This window comes from Eriocheir sinensis, chromosome 60, assembly GCF_024679095.1.
Source record: "Eriocheir sinensis breed Jianghai 21 chromosome 60, ASM2467909v1, whole genome shotgun sequence".
NCBI lineage: Eukaryota > Metazoa > Arthropoda > Malacostraca > Decapoda > Varunidae > Eriocheir > Eriocheir sinensis.
This window is the reverse complement of record NC_066568.1, coordinates 2,206,854-2,226,612: the sequence shown is the minus strand read 5'-3', so window position 1 is coordinate 2,226,612 and position 19,759 is coordinate 2,206,854. Positions and strand designations below refer to the sequence as shown.

The following is a 19,759-nucleotide window of genomic DNA, read 5'->3' as shown; positions in this document are numbered from 1 at the left end:
TCCCTCCCTTCCCTCGGCCCCCGCGATGGACTACACCCCATACCAGATCATCATGGCCTTCGTGGTGGCCTTCCTCGCCTTCTGGTTCTACATCATCCACGCCGAGTAGTGTGCCGGGACGGTGAGTGGCACTGCGGCACTGACCTTCCCTTCCCTGACCTGACTTGACCTGACCTTCCTGATACTGCTATTACTACTACTACTACTACTACCACTAATGCTACTACTATTACTGTTTTTTCTTTCTTGCTAATTTCTACTACTACTACTACTACTACTACTGAACACTATAGATTTCTTCATAGCTAGCACAGTTGCTCATAAATATCTATCATTATCATTATCATTATTATTATTATTATCATTATTATTATCATCATCATCATTATCGCCTTCTTTTCCCTTTACAGCAAAATCAACACAGAAGGAGGAAGAGCAGAAGAGGATCAACATTAAAAGGATCGGAACCCATATTACCTGCAGCCTAGTCACCCCAACCCAGCTCAGGACACTAAGCCCAGAATCATGTCTTCTTCGGACACTTCGGTGGTGACGGCCAAAGAGACGTTCCAGATCCTGATGGAGATGTCAAAACTACTTAACACGAGTGAGTGAAAGTCATCCCTCAAATAGTACAGTTTCCAATAGTTCAGTTTTGGTTTTATACGGATTGTCATAGAAGATCATTTTAGGATTTTTAAATTTCCTGCTAGTCGGGAAATTTAAAAATCCCAAAAAAGTCTTCTATGAAAATCCACATAAAACCGAGCTATTTGAGGGACGACTGTACTAAAGTTCGTCACAAATATGAAGTGCGTTTGGGTGTGGCCTGAATCTCCTCACAGCGATGCCACACCGCCTCCAGTGCACCACCCTCTCCCTCATGTCATCTACGTACTAACCAGCGTTGCCAGGTCGTCGTACTCTGCCTCCTATGTTTGCTGACTTCCGACCCAAAAACTGCTTTCATCACCCAATTAACTGCCTTCATATATTGTTATCGCTTAAATGGTAAATTAATGGTGCTTTTGGCAATAGTTACGTGCCAGAAACCGGTAAATATGCGACTCTTCAGTACGATAATCAAATATAGTATCAAATATTCTGTATACATTAATATGATTTTGCGGCACTATAGCCAGGGAAGTCTCCAAGCATCCCCTGCCCAACCAGACTTCATGGCTGAGTGACTATATCGTTTGTGGCCTTGAGAGATAGTTGTCGTGAGAGTGAGAACTGCATCTGAGAGCATGAACATTAATACACCTCCTTCTTGTCCTTTCCGACCCCAGGGCTGGACGAGACAACGCTGGCCCTGTGCGTGCGTCTCTGTGACAACGGCGCCAACCCCGAGTCGCTGGCCAAGGTGGTGACGGAATTGTTGAGAGTGAAGACGGAGATGAACTCGACGCAGGGCAGGGAAGGGTCAGGCAGTTAGACGGACCTACCACCCTGCCGTTTCCCTCTCTCCTGTGTGAAGCGTTTGACGGAGATGTAGATAAAGATTTAATTCTCTTCTTATTGTTTTGTTCCTGTTTCTCTTTCTCTCTCTCTAGTTAGTATGATATAATTTCTTCTGTTTTTTGTCCCATTTTTCTCTTCTCTTTTAGTGTTTTGTTCCTGTTTCTCTTTCCTTTCTCTCTCTCTCTAGTTAGTATGATATAATTTCTTCTGTTTTTTGTCCCATTTTTCTCTTCTCTTTTAGTGTTTTGTTCCTGTTTCTCTTTCCTTTCTCTCTCTAGTTAGTATGATATAATTTCTTCTGTTTTTTCTCCCTTTTTCCTCTTCTCTTTTAGTGTTTTGTTCCTGTTTCTCTTTCCTTTCTCTCTCTCTAGTTAGTATGATATAATTTCTTCTGTTTTTTTCTCCCTTTTTCCTCTTCTCTTTTAGTGTTTTGTTCCTGTTTCTCTTCCTTTCTCTCTCTCTAGTTAGTATGATATAATTTCTTCTGTTTTTTGTCCCTTTTTCCTCTTCTCTTTTAGTGTTTTGTTCCTGTTTCTCTTTCCTTTCTCTCTCTCTAGTTAGTATGATATAATTTCTTCTGTTTTTTCTCCCTTTTTCCTCTTCTCTTTTAGTGTTTTGTTCCTGTTTCTCTTTCCTTTCTCTCTCTAGTTAGTATGATATAATTTCTTGTTTTTTTCTCCCTTTTTCCTCTTCTCTTTTAGTGTTTTGTTCCTGTTTCTCTTCCTTTCTCTCTCTCTAGTTAGTATGATATAATTTCTTCTGTTTTTTTCTCCCTTTTTCCTCTTTTCTTTTAATGTTTTGTTCCTGTTTCTCTTCCTTTCTCTCTCTCTAGTTAGTATGATATAATTTCTTCTGTTTTTTTCTCCCTTTTTCCTCTTCTCTTTTAGTGTTTTGTTCCTGTTTCTCTTCCTTTCTCTTTCTCTCTAGTTAGTATGATATAATTTCTTCTGTTTTTTGTCCCTTTTTCCTCTTCTCTTTTAGTGTTTTGTTCCTGTTTCTCTTTCCTTTCTCTCTCTCTAGTTAGTATGATATAATTTCTTCTGTTTTTTTCTCCCTTTTTCCTCTTCTCTTTTAGTGTTTTGTTCCTGTTTCTCTTTCCTTTCTCTCTCTAGTTAGTATGATATAATTTCTTGTTTTTTTCTCCCTTTTTCCTCTTCTCTTTTAGTGTTTTGTTCCTGTTTCTCTTTCCTTTCTCTCTCTCTCTAGTTAGTATGATATAATTTCTTCTGTTTTTTTCTCCCTTTTTCCTCTTCTCTTTTAGTGTTTTGTTCCTGTTTCTCTTCCTTTCTCTCTCTCTAGTTAGTATGATATAATTTCTTCTGTTTTTTTCTCCCTTTTTCCTCTTCTCTTTTAGTGTCTTGTTCCTGTTTCTCTTTCCTTTCTCTCTCTCTAGTTAGTATGATATAATTTCTTCTGTTTTTTGTCCCTTTTTCCTCTTGTTTTAATTCCTTCAGCTTCTCCTATTTATCAGTCATCCCTGTTTTCCTCTTCCTCCCTCTTCTCCTCAGTATAGTTCCCCCGTTTTCTTTCCTTTTCCTCGTAACATAAGACTTTGTACTCTCCTGTTTTTCTTTTCTCTTTCTTGTGAAGCGTTTGAGGGAAGTAAGAACCTTAAGACTTGATTCCTTCCCTCCTTTATTTTCCTGTTCCTGTCTGTCTATCTTCTGTCTAGTTCCATAAGACTCCTAAACACTCCCACTTCCCTTGCCTTCCCTCTCTCTCCAATGAAGTCTTTGAAGGAAGTACAAACCTTAAGACTTGATTCCTTCCCTCCTTTATTTTCCTGTTCCTGTCTGTCTATCTTCTGTCTAGTTCCATAAGACTCCTAAACACTCCTATTTCCCTTGCCTTCCCTCTCTCTCCAATGAAGTCTTTGAAGGAAGTACAAACCTTAAGACTTGATTCCTTCCCTCCTTTATTTTCCTGTTCCTGTCTGTCTATCTTCTGCCGAGTTCCATAAGACTCCTAAACACTCCTATTTCCCTTGCCTTCCCTCTCTCTCCAATGAAGTCTTTGAAGGAAGTACAAACCTTAAGACTTGATTCCTTCCCTCCTTTATTTTCCTGTTCCTGTCTGTCTATCTTCTGTCTAGTTCCATAAGACTCCTAAACACTCCTATTTCCCTTGCCTTCCCTCCCTCTCCAATGAAGTCTTTGAAGGAAGTACGAACCTTAAGACTTGATTCCTTCCCTCCTTTCTTGTCCTGTTCCTGTCTGTCACTTCTGCCGAGTTCCATAAGACTCCTAAACACTCCTATTTCCCTTGCCTTCCCTCGCTCTTTCATGAAGTCTTTGAAGGAAGTACGAACCTTAAGACTTGATTCCTTCCCTCCTTTACTGTCCTGTGTCTATGTCTGTCTCTCTTCTGCCAAGTTCCATAAGACTCCTAAACACTCCTATTTCCCTTGCCTTCCCTCCCTCTCCAATGAAGTCTTTGAAGGAAGTACGAACCTTAAGATTTGACTCCTTCCCTCCTTTACTGTCCTGTGTCTATGTCTGTCTCTCTTCTGCCAAGTTCCATAAGACTCCTAAACACTCCCACTTCCCTTGCCTTCCCTCTCTCTCTCATGAAGTCTTTGAAGGAAATGGAACTTGAGATATGATTCCTTCCCTCCTTTACTGTCCTGTTCCTGTCTGTCACTTCTGCCGAGTTCCATAAGACTCCTAAACACTCCCACTTCCCTTGCCTTCCCTCCCTCTCCCATGAAGTCTTTGAAGGAAATGGAACTTGAGATTTGATTTCTTCCCTCCTTTACTGTCCTGTTCCTGTCTGTCACTTCTGCTGAGTTCCATAAGACTCCTAAACACTCCCACTTCCCTTGCCTTCCCTCTCTCTCCAATGAAGTCTTTGAAGGAAATGGAACTTGAGATATGATTCCTTCCCTCCTTTACTGTCCTGTTCCTGTCTGTCACTTCTGCTGAGTTCCATAAGACTCCTAAACACTCCTATTTCCCTTGCCTTCCCTCCCTCTCCAATGAAGTCTTTGAAGGAAATGGAACTTCAGATTTGATTCCTTACACTCCTCTTAATGTGTAGTGTCTCCGTGCCTTCCATACCACTAAATCCCCTTCCCTTAGTTTCCGATCCCTTGCCTGGCCCCTGCTGTCCCTACCCTGCTAAACCCTGCTGTACCCTGCTAGGAGATAAAAAGAAGGTGTGAATGAGAGAATGAAGAGAGAAAAGAGTTGAAGACCAGAAAAGAAGAATGAAGCTATGTGAGTATGTGTGTGTGTGTGTGTGTGTGTGTGTGTGTGTGTGTGTGTGTGTGTAAGATTATCGTCCATATATTTTAAGAGCCTCAAGACATTATGTTATTAGTATATGTTGTTAGTATTAGCTTTCGGTTATTGGCGAATTTGAAGTCAATGGAAGTTGCGCAATTTTAGTACAATTTTGGCATCTCGATATTATTACTAGTGGTTAGGTTATTGTTTTTTTGTGTTTATATTAACAGAGAATACATACACATACATACACAAACACACACATATATACATACTACACTCATTCATACAGATAGACAGAAAGACATTATAGTAGACATACACACACACACACACACACAGACAGACAAACAGACATCATTCATAGCCATACAATCCTTAAGCACACACACACACACACACACACACACACACACACACACACACACACACACACACCATTTCCTATTTCACCCATAAAATCATAACCAAAAAAACAACTTAAACTATATATATGTAAGTGTGTTTATGAGGTTGTCAGTGGGTCATAAGAACACCCAGTCAGTTTGCCTCAATGCATATCAAGTAAAAAGTGTGTGTGTGTGTGTGTGTGTGTGTGTGTGTGTGTGTGTGTGTGTGTGTTCTTTCATTATAAGGATGAAATATGTGTCATCAGATCTACTACTACCTTCTCCTTCCTTCTCTGGTGCAAGTATGTATCATTAAAGGAGAGATAAAATAATGAGTTTGTGTTTAATTTCATGGTTGATTTATTATTATTGATATTATTAATGGATAGAGGTGGAGAAAGAGATGAATAGAGATAGAGATTGATGAAGAAAGAAATGAATAGAGATTGTTAGATAGATTCAGAAGTTTCAGTACACACACACACACACATGCACACGCGAAGTCCACACAGTCCACCACTCCTTGTTCATATATAATCTTCCTCTTATCTTCAAAGTCATGCGGGCTGGACAAAGGTCATAAGGTCAGTACTATAGCTTTTGTAAGGGGGGGGGTCTCTCTCTCTCTCTCTCTCTCTCTCTCTCTCTCTCTCTCTCTCTCTCTCTCTCAAGCGGTAGGATTTTTTTTTTACTCCTTTTTTCCTCATACTTTCAAGGGCATTTTTTTCTTCTCTAAACTAACTTCTTTTTTTCTTTTGTCTTCCTCTTCTTCAAGGTCACGTCTCTCTCTCTCTCTCTCTCTCTCTCTCTCTCTCTCTCTCTCTCTCTCTCTCTCTCTCTCTCTCTCTCTCTCTCTCTCTCTCTCTCTCTCTCCTTCATTTATTCTGTTATACTATTCCTACTTTCTTATATCTGGTTATAGTCTATCCCTTTCATTCACTCATTTACATTTATTTATATCTCTCTCCTTCAACCATTGCTCAACCTTCACTGCGCTCTAAGATAACACGGGACAAGTTAAGAGAGATAGCAAGGTCGCCATCTGATAGCGGTCCAGTGCAAGGTAGAGGCTGGTGTGTGAAGAGGAGGTAGAGAGGAGAGAGTTCAATTAAGGTATGGAGTTTATTTTTTTATATATATTTCCTCCTCCTCCTCCTCCTCTTCCTATACTCTTCTTCAACCTTCTCATCTTTCTAATCCTTCCTCCTCCTCCTCATCATCATCATTATCTCGATCTATAATTTACATATTAGAAGCGATTATCAAGATGTCTGTGTGTGTGTGTGTGTGTGTGTGTGTGTGTGTGTTGTGCAGTGTAAATTTCTATAGTTCCACCTCACAAGTGCAGTGCAGTACGAAGGGAGAGAGAAAGAGAGCTAGAGAGAGTTCAGTCCATATCTTACAAGTGCAGTTCAGTAGAGAGAGAGAGGAAGAGAGAGAGTTGTGTAATTTTTTTAGTTCCGTCTTACAAGTGCAGTAGAGAGAGAGAGAGCGCTCAGTGTATTTTTTTTTTTTTTTTTTTTTTTTTGTATATATATTGAGAGAAAAAGAGAGAGTTAATTCAGTGTAATTTCTTAGCTCTATATCTTAAAATTTCTCTATCTCTGTGACTTACCTTGACGTTATTTTGCCTTTCCTTCACCCTTTCAGTCCCCCCCTTGCCCTATTCATTTACCTATTTTCCTTTCTGTATTATCCTGACTTACTTTGACGATCATTCTCTCTTCCTTTATACTATTTCAACTTTCCTTTACCCTCTCAATCCTTCCCTTACCCTATTATTTACGTATTTACCTATTTATTTATCTTTACGCTCGTAGGCCGCAGTCCCTCGCGCGCAAAAAAGGTAAACAAACCCTCAGTAGTGAACATGGCATCGAGGGGGAAGGTCGCGCCGGAGGATCGCTGCGTGGAGGACCTGAAGGCGGAGAGGTCAAGGTGCTCCTTCAACAAGGCGGAGGTCACGAGGCTCCTGGACGGCGGGGAGGAGAAGACCAGCCAGAGGAGGAGGATAGGTGAGCGGGAGGGAAGGAAAAGTGTTAAGGGGCGTTGTCTCTCCGGTTTTTACTTTCAGAATCCTGTTTTTTTGCGTTCCATTTTGTTTCGTGTTTTTTTTCCTGTTTTTTTTCTTTTTCTCGTCTTTTCCACTTTATTCTCCTGTGTTTTTTGTCTTTTTTTCATTGTTTTTTCTCCTGGTTTTTTTTTCCATTGTTTATTCTCCCGTGTTTTTTTTGTTTGTTTTTTTCCAATTTTTTTACCTCCTGTGTTTTTTTCCATTGTTTTTTCTCCTGTGTTTTTTTCCATTGTTTTTCCCCTTTGTGTTTTTTCCATTGTTTTTCCTCCTGTGTTTTTTTACATTTTCTTTCCTCCTGTTTTTTTTTTTTTTTCCATTTTTTCCTATTTTCTTCCTTTTTTCTCGTTTTTCCACATTAGTCTCCTGTGTGTTTTTGGAAGAAGAAAGAGTGGAGAAATATAGAAAGGAGGGAGAGGAGGAGGAGCGTTGGGGGATAATGGAGAGGAGGAAGGAGAAGTGGAAATGTGGAAGAAAAGACGGAACAATTGGGAGAGGGAAGTGCTCGGGTATATAGAAGGAAAGTGAGTTGTTGGTTTTGTATCTGTGGGGAATAGTTCGTAGATTAATTCCAAACACACCAAACACTATCAGAAAAACAGTTGCATTATAGATATTTACCATTTTTTATCTTATTTATTTTTAATTTTTTTTACAATAAAGGAGACAGCTCAAGGGCACAAAAACAGGAAACAATAATAAAATAAATCCCGCTACTCGCTGCTCCTAAAAAAAAAAGGATCAAAACAGGTGGCCGAAAGAGAGGTCAATTTCGGGAGGAGAGGTGTCCTTGTAAGACTCTACTTATTATTTCCCCCAATGTCTCGCTGCCCCCAGAGGAAGTGTTTCTCTCCGACCCCGAGTTCCTGGACCCCATTCAAAACAAGTGGCTGAAAGAGAGGTCAATTTTGGGAGGAGAGGTGTCCTTGTAAGACTCTACTTATTATTTCCCCCAATGTCTCGCTGCCCCCAGAGGAAGTGTTTCTCTCCGACCCCGAGTTCCTGGACCCCATTCAAAACAGGTGGCCGAAAGAGAGGTCAATTTTGGGAGGAGAGGTGTCCTTGTAAGACTCTACTTATTATTTCCCCCAATGTCTCGCTGCCCCCAGAGGAAGTGTTTCTCTCTGACCCCGAGTTCCTGGACCCCATTCGCCCGGAGTATCTGAGCCATGAGGACCGGTACGCCAACGAGCTGCGGAAAGCCTGTTATATGATACAGAAGTTCAACACGGACGAGGAGATTCAGCAGCTGGTGGGGCAGATGGAGGGGATCAGGTGGGTCCCTTGTGTTGCATAAATATAAGTAAGAATTGTAAGGTATTGGTGTGTTGAGGTGTGTAGTGTGTTGCAATGTTATATGTGTTGGTGTGTTGTGGTATTCTGGAGGGACGTGTAGTGTTGTGTGTTGCATCGTTGCTGTATGAACGAAGGTCTTGTTTGTGTTGCCAAGAATTGATGAAGTTGGTAAAGTCTTCCGAGAAATTACCGTACATCATTTATCATACCATATATATATTAGAAAAAGGAAATGCATATATAAGAAGAGAGAGGAAAGGATATGAGAGAGAGAGAGAGAGGAGAGGAACAAGTAGTTTAAATCCCCCCTTTTTTCTCCCCTTACTAGGACGCTCATGGGGTCGGGTCTTGGCGTGGCACTGACGAAGGATGGCAACCCCCTGGCACTCCACTTTGTTATGTTCATGCCAGCCATCATGGGGCAGGGCACGGTGGAGCAGCAGGGCCTGTGGATGGGGCGAGCGTGGAGTGGGGAGATTGTGGGGACATATGCACAGGTAAGGGGTGTGGAAGAGGTGGAGGAGGTGGAGTGGTAAAGGAGAGGAGGAAAGATGATTGTAAATGAGGAAGAAGGTGGAGGATAGGTGGAGCAAAAGAGAGAGGGAGGAGGAGGAGGAAAAATGAAAAGTGGAGAGGAGTGGAGGGAAAGGAGGGGATGGAAGAGGAATTCAGTGGAGGAGGAGGAGTGGTGAAGGAAGAGAGAGAGAGAGAAAGAAGAGAGGAGGAGGAAGGGATGGAAGAGTAGCATGGAGGAGAAGAGAGAAAGAGTGAATGAGAGAAGGAGGAGGAGGAGGGAAGAGTGGAGACAGATACAGAGGAAGGAATGAATAGAAAGGGAGAGGAAGAGGAAGAAGGAAGGAAGGAGAGAGAGGAGAGGAAAGGAAGGGAATGGATAAGTTCAAAGACAATCACTCCTTACCCTCCCCATCCTCAACCTCACAGACTCTCCTTTCCCTCCATCTCCTCCCTATCTTCTCCATCATTCTCATCCTCACAGACTCCCTTTTCCCTTCATCTCCTCCCCTATCCTCCCTATCATCTTCCCCGTCACCCCAACAGACCGAGCTTGGCCATGGGACGTTCCTGCGCGGCCTTGAGACAACTGCCACCTACGACCCCAAGACCCAGGAGTTTGTGTTGCACTCTCCCACCGTCACGTCAACCAAGTGGTGGCCTGGCGGATGTGAGTGTTGCTGTGTTGTTGCGTTGTTTTCTTTGATCGGGTTTCTATATATTTTTTGGTTTTTTCAGTCGTTTGTGTTTTCTTTTTCATTTTCTTTCATTTCTATCGTTTCTTGCTCTTCGTTCTTCCTTCTTCTCCTTTTGTTTCCTTCTTTCCTTCTCCTTTTCCTCCTCCTCCTCCTCTTGTTTCCTTCTTTCCTTCTCCTTGGTGTTGTTGATGTTGTCCTCGTGCGTGAGTGTTACTGTTGTGTTTCAAGCCATATATCAACTCTTTGTGGACATACAGATGATGCCCCACATTTATGATTTTTCTATTGAAGTAAGCGTATTTTCCAATAGCAAATAATTCATAGAGAGTCAATATTCGCAGCTGTCTTTGCCTCCTAAACCTCTGTGAATGTGGGGGATCATCTTCATAACTGTGCCAAGAAAATTTGACGTGTGTTTTATTGTGTGATGGTAAAACACGAAGCAGAAAAGATAATTAAATACATATAAAGGAGCTCCCAAAATCAAGGCAACATTTAACTACATAGCTGCATGCATGTCTTTGTGTTTTGTTTAGCTTTCCCCTTGAGCTGCCTTCTTAGCTGTGAAAATTAAAATGTATAAACAAAAGCTTACATCGTCCCCCAGTGGGCAAGACGGCCAACTACGCGGTGGTGATGGCCCAGCTGTACACGCAGGGCCGGTGCCACGGGCCACACCCCTTCATCGTGCAGCTCAGGGACGAGGACACGCACCGCTCCCTGCCCGGTGAGTGGACGATGCTAACGGTCTTGATCTTGTGTGTATGTTGGTAATGGTAGCCTCGTGTGTGTGTGTGTGTGTGTGTGTGTGTGTTTTAAGTTTTACGATCTTGTCCTCTGGTATTTTCCTTTTTATTCTTTTCTTTTACAGTGCTGGTCATTTCTCTGTCTCTTTCTATTGTCTGTGTTTGTGATGGCATTTTTTTTTTTTTTTTTTTGTGTGTGTGTTTTAAGTTTTACGATCTTGTCCTCTGGTATTTTCCTTTTTATTCTTTTCTTTCACAGTGCTGGTCATCTCTCTGTCTCTTTCTATTGTCTGTGTTTGTGATGGCATTTTTTTTTTGTGTGTGTGTGTGTGTGTGTGTTGTTCCTCTATGTGTTCTAAGTTCTGCAGTCTAGTTCTTCCATCTGTTGTCTGTTCATCTTTTATTTTCCATTTTCTACCAGTGTTCTTCCACAGTGTTAATAGACCAATAGAGACAAAACAATCAACTCAGGAATAGACACGAGACAACCAACAGAACATTAAACCAAAAGACAAAACAATTAACAACACAGAAACAAACACAAAAGAAAGAAAACCCATCTTCACCCCACCTAAACTCAACAACCCCACGCTTGTCTCCCCCAATACAGGCGTGATCCTGGGTGAGATTGGTCCTCGTCTGGGCATGAACACCAATGATAATGGGTTCCTTCGCTTCACACACCACCGCATCCCACGCACGCACCTCCTCATGAAGCACTCACAGGTCCTGGAGGTGAGTGTGTGAGGGGTCGAAGGAAGGAAGGAGATAGGGGATGAAAGAATTGTGTGGAGGAAGTAAAAGGAAGAATGTGAGGAGGAAGAGGAGAGATTGAGTGCTCGTGTGAAGAGGAGGAGGAGGAGGAGGAGAAAGAGAGGGATTGAAGGAAGGAAGGATGGGGGGAAAGAGAAGGAGATAGGGGGAAATGAAGCGTGTGGAGGAGAAATAGGAAAAGGAAAATGAGGTGGAAGAGGAGGAGGAGAGAGAGAGAGGGGTTGAAGGAAGGAAAGATGAAGGGAAGAAAAGGAGATAGGGAAAATAGAAGTGGGTGGAGGAGAAATAGGAAGAGCAAAAGGGGAAAATGACGTGGAAGAGGAGGAGGAGGAGAGGGAGAAATGGAATGCGTGTAGAAGGAGAAGGGACGAAGAATGGGAGGAAAAGAGAAAATAGAAGAAAAAACAAGATTATGAAAGGAAAAGGAGAAAGAAAGGAGGAAGAGGGACAGGTAAAAGGGAGGGAAAACAGCAAGGAAGAGTGAGAGAGGGAAAAAAAGAAAAAAAACAAAAGTATAAAGGAAAAAGAAGATTACGTCAATGAAAAAAACTAACTATTTCTTCCCCCATTCTCCCCCATCTCCCAGGACGGCACATACATCAAACCCGCCAACGACAAGCTCGCCTACGGTACCATGGTGTTTGTGCGGGTTGCCATCTGTTTTGACGCGTACCGACAGCTGCAGCGCGCCACCACCATCGCCACACGCTACTCCGCCATTCGCCGTCAGTCTGAGCTTGTCCCTGGGTGAGCTTGCTATGGGGTTTGGTGTTTGGGTTAGTGATGGTAGTAGTGGTTTAGATAGTGAGTAGCGGGCTTTTTTTATTATTATTATTGTTTCCTTTTTTTGTGCCCTTGAGCTGTCTCCTTTGTTGTAAAAATAATAAATAAATAAAGAAAAATAAGTTGATTGTTAAATATATCAGGCTCTCATTATGACCATTTTCCAAGGCCACAGAAAAGATTAACCAGGTTTTCATGGGTGGTTTTCCTATTCAAGATGCAGAAGTCACTTAAAACTATCACTAGGGTCTAATCTAACCTAACCAAACCTATCATAAGCTTATTCTAACGGTCTAACCTAACCAAACCTATCCTAACTGAACCAAACCTATCCTAACCTAACCAAACCTATTCTAACCTAACCAAACCTATCCTAACTGAACCAAACCTATCCTAACCTAACCAAACCTATTCTAACCTAACCAAACCTATCCTAACTCAACCAAACCTATCCTAATTGAACCAAACCTATTTTAACTTATCCAAACCTATCCTAACCTAACCAAACCTATCCTAATCAAACCAAACCTATTCTAACCTAACCAAACCTATTCTAACCTAACCAAACCTATCCTAATCGAACCAAACCTATTTTAACTTATCCAAACCTATCCTAACTCAACCAAACCTGTCCTAATCAAACCAAACCTATTTTAACTTATCCAAACCTATCCTAACCTAACCAAACCTATCCTAATCAAACCAAACCTATCCTAACCTAACCAAACCTATCCTAACCTAACCAAACCTATCCTAACCTAACCAAACCTATCCTAACCTAACCAAACCTATCCTAACCTAACCAAACCTATTCTAACCTAACCAAACCTATCCTAACCTAACCAAACCTATCCTAACCTAACCAAACCTATCCTAACTCAACCAAACCTATCTTAATCAAACCAAACCTATTTTAACTTATCCAAACCTATCCTAACCTAACCAAACCTATCCTAATCAAACCAAACCTATTCTAACCTAACCAAACTCAATCCTAACTCACACCACCTCAAACCCTCTACCCCGCCACAGGGAGCCCGAGCCACAGATCTTGGAGTACCAGACGCAGCAGTACAAGCTCCTCCCACTCATCGCCACAGTTTTCGGCATCCACTTCTCCGCCCAGAGCCTGTGGGACACCTACAATGAGGTCACCGGCAGCATCAACAACGGCAACCTTGACCTGCTGCCTGAGGTGTGTGGGTGACGGAGTTTGTTTCGTATTTTCTCTCCTTTTAGTGATTTTAATTTTTTTTCTTCAGTTGTAACCTTTCATCACTTTTTTTTCCCTTAATTGCTTTTTTGACCCCATTCTGACCCTTTCCCTTCATTATTTTAGTCACTTAGAGAGACCATTGATATGCTACACGGTTAATCTCCTTCCTCCGCCCCATCTCAGCTTCACGCTCTGTCCTGCGGCCTCAAAGCGCTGAGTTCCAACGACGCAGCGTTCGGCGTTGACACATGCCGCCTGGCGTGTGGTGGGCATGGCTACCTCTCTTCCTCCAACCTCCCGCGCATCTACACCACCACCACCGCCGCCATCACCTACGAGGGCGAGAACACCGTCATGTGGCTGCAGGTGGCAAGGTATGGGGGGACGAGGGGGGAGAGGGGGGGCATTCCGGTACTGTTTTCTGTTCGTTTTCCATCTGTTTTTATTTCTGTTTTTATCTGTTCTCATTCTTAAGGGGCTTATGTATTTTTTTTTTTTTTTTTTCCCCTCTGGTTTCTGTTTTTTTTTTTTTTTGTTTTTTTTGCTTTTTCTTTCATATCTTTTGTTTCTTGTTCTTATTTCTTCATGTGTTCCTCATTCTTCCTCCTTCTCCTTTTCCTCCTCCTCTTGTTTCTCTCCTCCTTTATTTTCCTTCTTTCCTTCTCCTCTTCCTCCTCCTCTTGTTTCCTTCTCTCCTCCTTTATTTTCCTTCTTTCCTTCTCTTCCTCCTCTTGTTTCCTTCTCTCCTCCTTTATTTTCCTTCTTTCCTTCTCTTCCTCCTTTTCCTCCTTTATTTTCCTTCATTCCTTTCTACATTACATTACATTCCTTCTTTCCTTCCTTCCTTCATTACTATAGACTTACACCTCTTTTTTTTTCATATTCTTTATCCGCAACACTTTTTCTCTCACCCTCCTCCTGTTACGCCAAAATTTAGTTAAGTACGGGAAAATGTAAATTAAATTCTCTCCTTGTTCAGACTCGTGTTTTCCTCCCTCCCGCAGGTACCTCATCAAGTCGTACCGGGAGGCTCGTCAGGGGCAGCCTCTCCACCGCTCCGTGTCCTACCTCACCGCCCAGCCTGCCTCCGCCACCTCACCCAAGCCTGATCTTACCAACTCGGGTATGTCTCCTTTTGATTCTTTTATGATTATTTGCACCTCTCTTCCTTCTTTTCCTATTCCTTCCTTACTATGTAATTATAACAACTCTCCTTTTCAGTAAACACCTTTAATCCAAATCATCTCTTATATACATACATACCTCTACCATAGACTTCACAATCTCTTGACGGAAACGGGCGCTGGGGGCCCATTTGGGGGGGGCCCGATTTTAAAAAAAAAAAAAATATTTTCAAAACAAAAGCAAAAGCAGTAACTGAAAACAAAAAAACAGGCACCTCCTTAGGCATATATCCATGAGCAGCGGTATCAAAAATTCAAAAAAAAATTCAATAAAATTCCTAATATTATTTTATTTTATAATATTAACATAACTAAAAAAAAAACTTAAAGGCTATTTACGCGAGAGATTTAAACATCACCAAAAAAACAGCACATGCTACTTAAGTATTTTCAGAATCAATAGCAAGCATAATTTATAAGTTTTATAAGTTTTTTGCTAATAGCTTTTTTTTTTTTTTATTTTTTTTTTTTTTTACGTTTTTAAAATCTAAAAAATAATAATTTTCACATTAGAAACTTTAATACTTGAACGCAAGCATTTGAAAACATCTTAATTTTACAAAACAAACAAAAATATTCATTTTTTATATACAATCACAACTTATTTTTTGCTTGAATGTTGTCACTATTGTCGAAGAATCTCGCCTTTATCTGGCCTAAATCCCTCGGTCCTCCCTCACAATCTTTTGGCCTATGACTGCCTTTTGGGCCATGGTCAGTCACCCTCCTGGTCCGTTCCTGACCCTGTCTCTCGCCCTCCTGCTCCTCGCCCTCCTCTCTTCCTCTGCCCCTCCTCTGCCTGCTGGCCGCTTCAAGGTCTTGTTCTTCCCTCTGAGAGATTGTAGCAAAGAGAAATTGAGGGAGTGCTGAGGTGTGACAGTTGAAGGCAGACCTGCTGATGCGGCAAGATGGTAAGGCTGTGGCTCCTGGGCCTGGCACCTGTCAAGGTGAGGGCCAGGGTCGGTCCCTGAGGCGGCCTGGGTGCGAGGCTTGGCCGGGAATGGCAAGGGAACCTCCCTCAACCTGCCTCAACCTCTCTCCTCATTGTCCTCCAGGTCCCAGGAGGCCATCCTGGCCATCCCATGGACGCCATTGGGAGAGGCCGAGGGAGACGCCCGCCCTCCGCCTCCCTGCCTCTGTCGACCAGCATCACAGAGTCCAGCTCGACTCCAGGGCGGGCAACACAGAGGGCGGGTCGCCCACTGCTCCAGGGGCTCCTTTCCTCTCCTTGCCACACCCAAGCAGCACTGGCCACAGAGGGGCCACACCTGGACGTTGGCGGCCAGGTTCCCGACCCGGGCGGAGGGCCGTGCTGGCTCAGCCGCGCCGAGCAGCGGCTGGTCGGTCTCCCTTGCCCCTCCGTCTCCTCCGCCCACTCCACTCTCCCACTTCTGCTTTCTCCACTTCCGTCACCCCTTGCTTCGTGCGTGCCTTCTGAGAGGTGATGAGGAAAGGGTGATCCTACTTGGAGAGGAAACAGTGGAGTAAGGATAGGCACAACAGAGGACAACTTTAGCGAAGTGCCCAGCTGACTGACAGCTAGGCTTGCGTGGGAGCTGAGCTGAGTTGCCATGTAGGAGTTGGAGCTGAGGTTAAAATACTGACACTAAGCTTAACGTTCATAACTGGTATGGACTACACTATCTACAGTTTATCATCATTTCGTAAACATTTTCATTACGTAGCATTAATTTTGCGTTTTTTTTTTATTAACGTTTTATGCACCCATGGTACTATATTTTATAAGTATTTCATAATGCACGACCTAAATTCGATCATATTACTGACTCTGCCTGCTTGTATGCACCTATAATGACTTAAACCCTGCTGTTTTCCACTAAAAACTGAGTAAGAAGTAAGAAGTGTGTTTGAGTTGTCGAGTGAAACGCAGTGTTAATGATGGCCAGCAGTGAAAGAGAGCCGCCGCCAAGACTGAAGATTTCCCGCGTCTCTACTATCTTTCTCTTTTAACCTTATTTTTATCATTTGTTACATCTACCGTCTTTCTCTTTTAATCTTTTCCTACTTTATAATCTTCACATCACCTCTTTCGTCTTCACAGCGCTGGTCGAGGCATACCGTCGCGCCGTGTCCTACCTGGTGGTGGAGGCTGCGGCGAGGCTCCAGAAGCAGTGTGACATGGGCCGCCAGTTTGAGCATGCTTGGAACACCTGCTCGGTCCAGCTGGCAAGGTGTGCGCAGGTAAGGAAGAAATGGTGTGGGGTGTCGTTTGAAATCTCCGGAATGTGAAATTAATGCATGTTTTGTTGTTTTATTGTTATTTTTTTGTTTTATAGTCATTATATGTGATTTGAGTTCTTGGGGTTGTGAAATTGATGCGTTGTTTTTTTCTATTGTTTTCTTGGTTTATTTTGTATATTTATTTTCTGTCCTTCTTATTCTTTCTTTTTTCTTATTCCTGAGTCTGAGGGTCTTAAAATCTTTCTTTGTTTCCATTTTATTCTTCTCTCAGTCTTTCTTCCTTTGTATCCTCTTAATATTTCTGACTTTCCTCCTCCTCTCTCTCTCTCACACACACACGCACACTCTTCCTCAGGTCCACATCCGTTACTTCACCTGCGAGAAGTTCCTGGACGGCGTGGAGAGGGCGGAGGTGGGTGAGGCGACGCGCGGAGTGCTACTCAGGCTGTGTCGACTCTACCTGGTCTTCCACATCCTCAATAACCAGGGCGACTTCCTCAGGGTGAGACGCAACCACCCTACTCTCTCTTTTTTTTCACAACAAAGGAGACGGCTCAAGGGCAACAAAGAGTGCAAAAAATAAATAAAACCTGCTACTCACCGCTCCCATAATAGACAAAAGTAGAGAGTAGCCACAAGAGAGGTCAGTTTCAGGTGGAGCGGTGTTGACTCTACTCAGTTTAGTTACTTTTCCTTCTTTTTCACTTATTAGGAGCAGTAAATAGCGGGGGGTTTTCATTATTTTCTTTTTTTTTACGTCTGCTGTAAAAAAAAAAAATTATCCTGATCTACTTTTCATATTGCCTTCCCATTCTTCACTTTCCCATTATTTACCATCCCTCACATCCTCCTTCCCCCTTCAGAGTAGCGCCCTCACTCCCCTGGACATGAGCACACTGGAGGGGGAGCTGTCCGCCCTGCTCGCTGCACTACGCCCTGATGCTGTCTCGCTGGTGGACTCCTTCGACATTCACGACCGCATCCTGGATTCAACGCTCGGCTGCTGGGATGGCAATGTCTACAACAGGTGGGGTGAATGTGTTGGGTGGAGATCAGAGTGAATGGTGATGGATCTAAACTAGCTAATCTCTCATAATTTACTTCATCTTTTAGTCTAGCAGTACTGTGATAACCCCCATTCAATCAGTCAGTTAATCAGTCAAGTAATCAATCAGTCACTCACTCAACTCACTCAACCAGTCAATCATTTACTCAGTCAGTCAGTCAATCACCTTTTCCTCACACACACTCACATTTCCAGGATGTTCGAGGAGGCTAAGAAGTCCCCAATGAACCAGAAGGACGTGCCTGATGCCTACTACAAATACCTGCAGCCACTCCTCAAATCCAACCTCTAAACCACCACTACTGCCTCTGCCTATCCTGGACCAGGTTGGAGGGCTGTAAGGTAGGTCAGTAGGTCAGGGGTGGTTGGTAGTACTGTAGGGTGTATTGTTGCCAAGTTGAGATGTTTGTAGGAAGGGAGAATGGGATGAGAGAAAGATGAGAAAATATGAGTGAGTGAGACTTATTTTACGAGCGTTTTTTTTCTTTTAATCTTTTTTTAGGCAATTCAAGTGGTTGGTTTGTACTGTAAAGTGTAGTGTTGCCTAGTAGAGATGTTTGAAGATCAGATGGTAGTGGAAGAGTAATTATGAGGGATGGTTTCTGTTATCAATGCAGTATAATTTTTTTCGCCTGAGCTGTTTTGTGGTTGCGTTGGAGGGTTAACAAATAAGTGTTCTGTCGTGCAAATGCTCTTCGATATGTGAGGCGTCTGAGGAAAGGCATGAGGGATGAAGTACATTTTGTAGTTTGCACTGGGAAAGCAAAGGTTACCTGTGTCCCAGGAGGAACAAAATATAAGCTGCAAAAGAAAAGCAACCCTTGGTACATCAAAGACAAGGTTGCTATTTTCCTGCAGCTAACTTGTTTCTTGTTCTTCCTAGGATCCATAACTTGGCCTGCCTTCCCAGAGCAAACTAGAAAAAAATGGCTTTGACCCAGGGATGGAGTATTCATATTTGAATACATTCAAATATTGTATTTGGGTATATTCATATTCATATAATCATTGATAGATGTCAGAGTGTTCTCATTCGTATTCGAATACAAGGGAAAAGTATTCGTATTCTGAGAATAATCTGACGAATACTTCAAAATTTATTATCAGCAATACCAGCCGTTGTTCTTTACAACTCCAGCCTCCTGGGTGGACATGTAGCGGTCGTGTACAGCACAGGTTCGCAGACTGTGAAAGCGCAGTGTATAAAGTCTGACTCAGTTGCCCCTTGCCAGTGTGGACGGTGCGTGTGCTCATGTCACTGTTGCACAACTTTAGAACATTGCTGTGCCCAGTTACGTCAAGATGGTATTTTTTCAATGAAAAGTATTCATGAATATCCATGAATACATTCAAGAAGTATATATTTGTATTTAAATTAAAACCATTTCATTGTATTCAAATTTATATTCGTATTCGATGGAATTTGAAGTATTTGTATTTGTATGAGAATACACAGCTCTTGTATTCACTCCTTCCCTGCTTTGTCCCTTGTGCCTCTTCTCCAGACGCCTCACACTGTGTGGTGGGGCCAAGTGTGTGAGTGTGAGGGAGACCGACACATTTCTCCGATGGTGCTAGAGGAATAAACGGTGTATTAAATGTGTATATAGAGGTTTATATATAGAGAAGTGAGAGGGAATCAAAAACCTGTAAACATACGTATATGTAAATATACTGATGATGTATTTGAATTTTGGCATCCAGGAGAAGGGGACGGGATGCAGCCAGTTTTCTATAAGTTTGCACCGGGAAAGGCAGGGCAGGGCAAGGCAAGGCTACACATTATAGGAAGAACAACAAATTAGGTACAAGGGAATAGCAGCTTTGTATTTGGTGTATGGAGGGTCATTTTTACCTTGCACCTTTTATCTTGTTTTGGGATGTGTAAAAATTAGCTCTGTCCTTTCCGCCCCTTCTCCGGACACCTCATATGTGAAGTATCATATGTAAACAGTAGCTGGTGTAGTGGTGTGTAGTGTTTGAAGTGTAAGTGGACTGTAGTGTGTAGCTGAAAAGTCTATTCTTGTATATTGTAAGTGTGTCTGTTGGATATGGAAGGCAAAACACTTCTTGAGATGCATGTTGTACCCAAGTAAATGCCTCTGAATGAAGCCCACTCTTGTTTCTTTGATA

The 19,759-nt window shown here is 42.5% G+C and overlaps 2 protein-coding genes and 1 long non-coding RNA gene across 7 annotated transcripts in view; 2 read left to right on the top strand and 1 right to left on the bottom strand.

The window, feature by feature from the left end:
• The window catches only part of LOC126985707 (uncharacterized), a 60,006-nt gene extending 44,796 nt beyond the window's left edge, over nt 1-15,210 (top strand). The window contains exon 41 of the mRNA XM_050840878.1: nt 15,197-15,210. The gene's annotated coding sequence lies outside the window, so the exon portion shown is untranslated. The remainder of the gene's footprint in view (nt 1-15,196) is intronic.
• On the bottom strand, nt 2,371-4,631 carry LOC126985710 (uncharacterized). 4 transcript variants are annotated; one of them, XR_007738978.1, is made up of 4 exons: nt 4,483-4,631; nt 3,495-4,210; nt 3,215-3,354; nt 2,371-3,074 (listed from the first exon to the last, which is right to left on the bottom strand). It is a non-coding gene; the product is annotated as an uncharacterized LOC126985710 (long non-coding RNA). The 4 variants fall into 4 exon arrangements; XR_007738977.1 differs by lacking the exon at nt 3,215-3,354 and having other exon boundaries at nt 3,355-4,210; XR_007738975.1 differs by having other exon boundaries at nt 2,371-3,354.
• On the top strand, nt 4,541-19,738 carry LOC126985708 (probable peroxisomal acyl-coenzyme A oxidase 1). Of its 2 annotated transcripts, none has more exons than XM_050840879.1 (15): nt 4,541-4,679; nt 6,898-7,092; nt 8,258-8,423; nt 8,773-8,941; nt 9,504-9,627; nt 10,263-10,382; nt 11,012-11,136; nt 11,762-11,922; nt 12,991-13,153; nt 13,358-13,548; nt 14,179-14,297; nt 16,421-16,560; nt 16,916-17,062; nt 17,424-17,587; nt 17,822-19,738. In XM_050840879.1, exons 1-15 carry the CDS (start codon nt 4,670-4,672, stop codon nt 17,916-17,918), a joined length of 2,091 nt encoding a protein of 696 aa, XP_050696836.1. In that variant the 5' UTR covers nt 4,541-4,669; the 3' UTR covers nt 17,919-19,738. The 2 variants fall into 2 exon arrangements, with proteins under 2 accessions (XP_050696836.1, XP_050696837.1); XM_050840880.1 differs by lacking the exon at nt 4,541-4,679 and adding an exon at nt 6,076-6,190.
• The last annotated feature ends 21 nt before the right edge of the window (nt 19,739-19,759 follow it).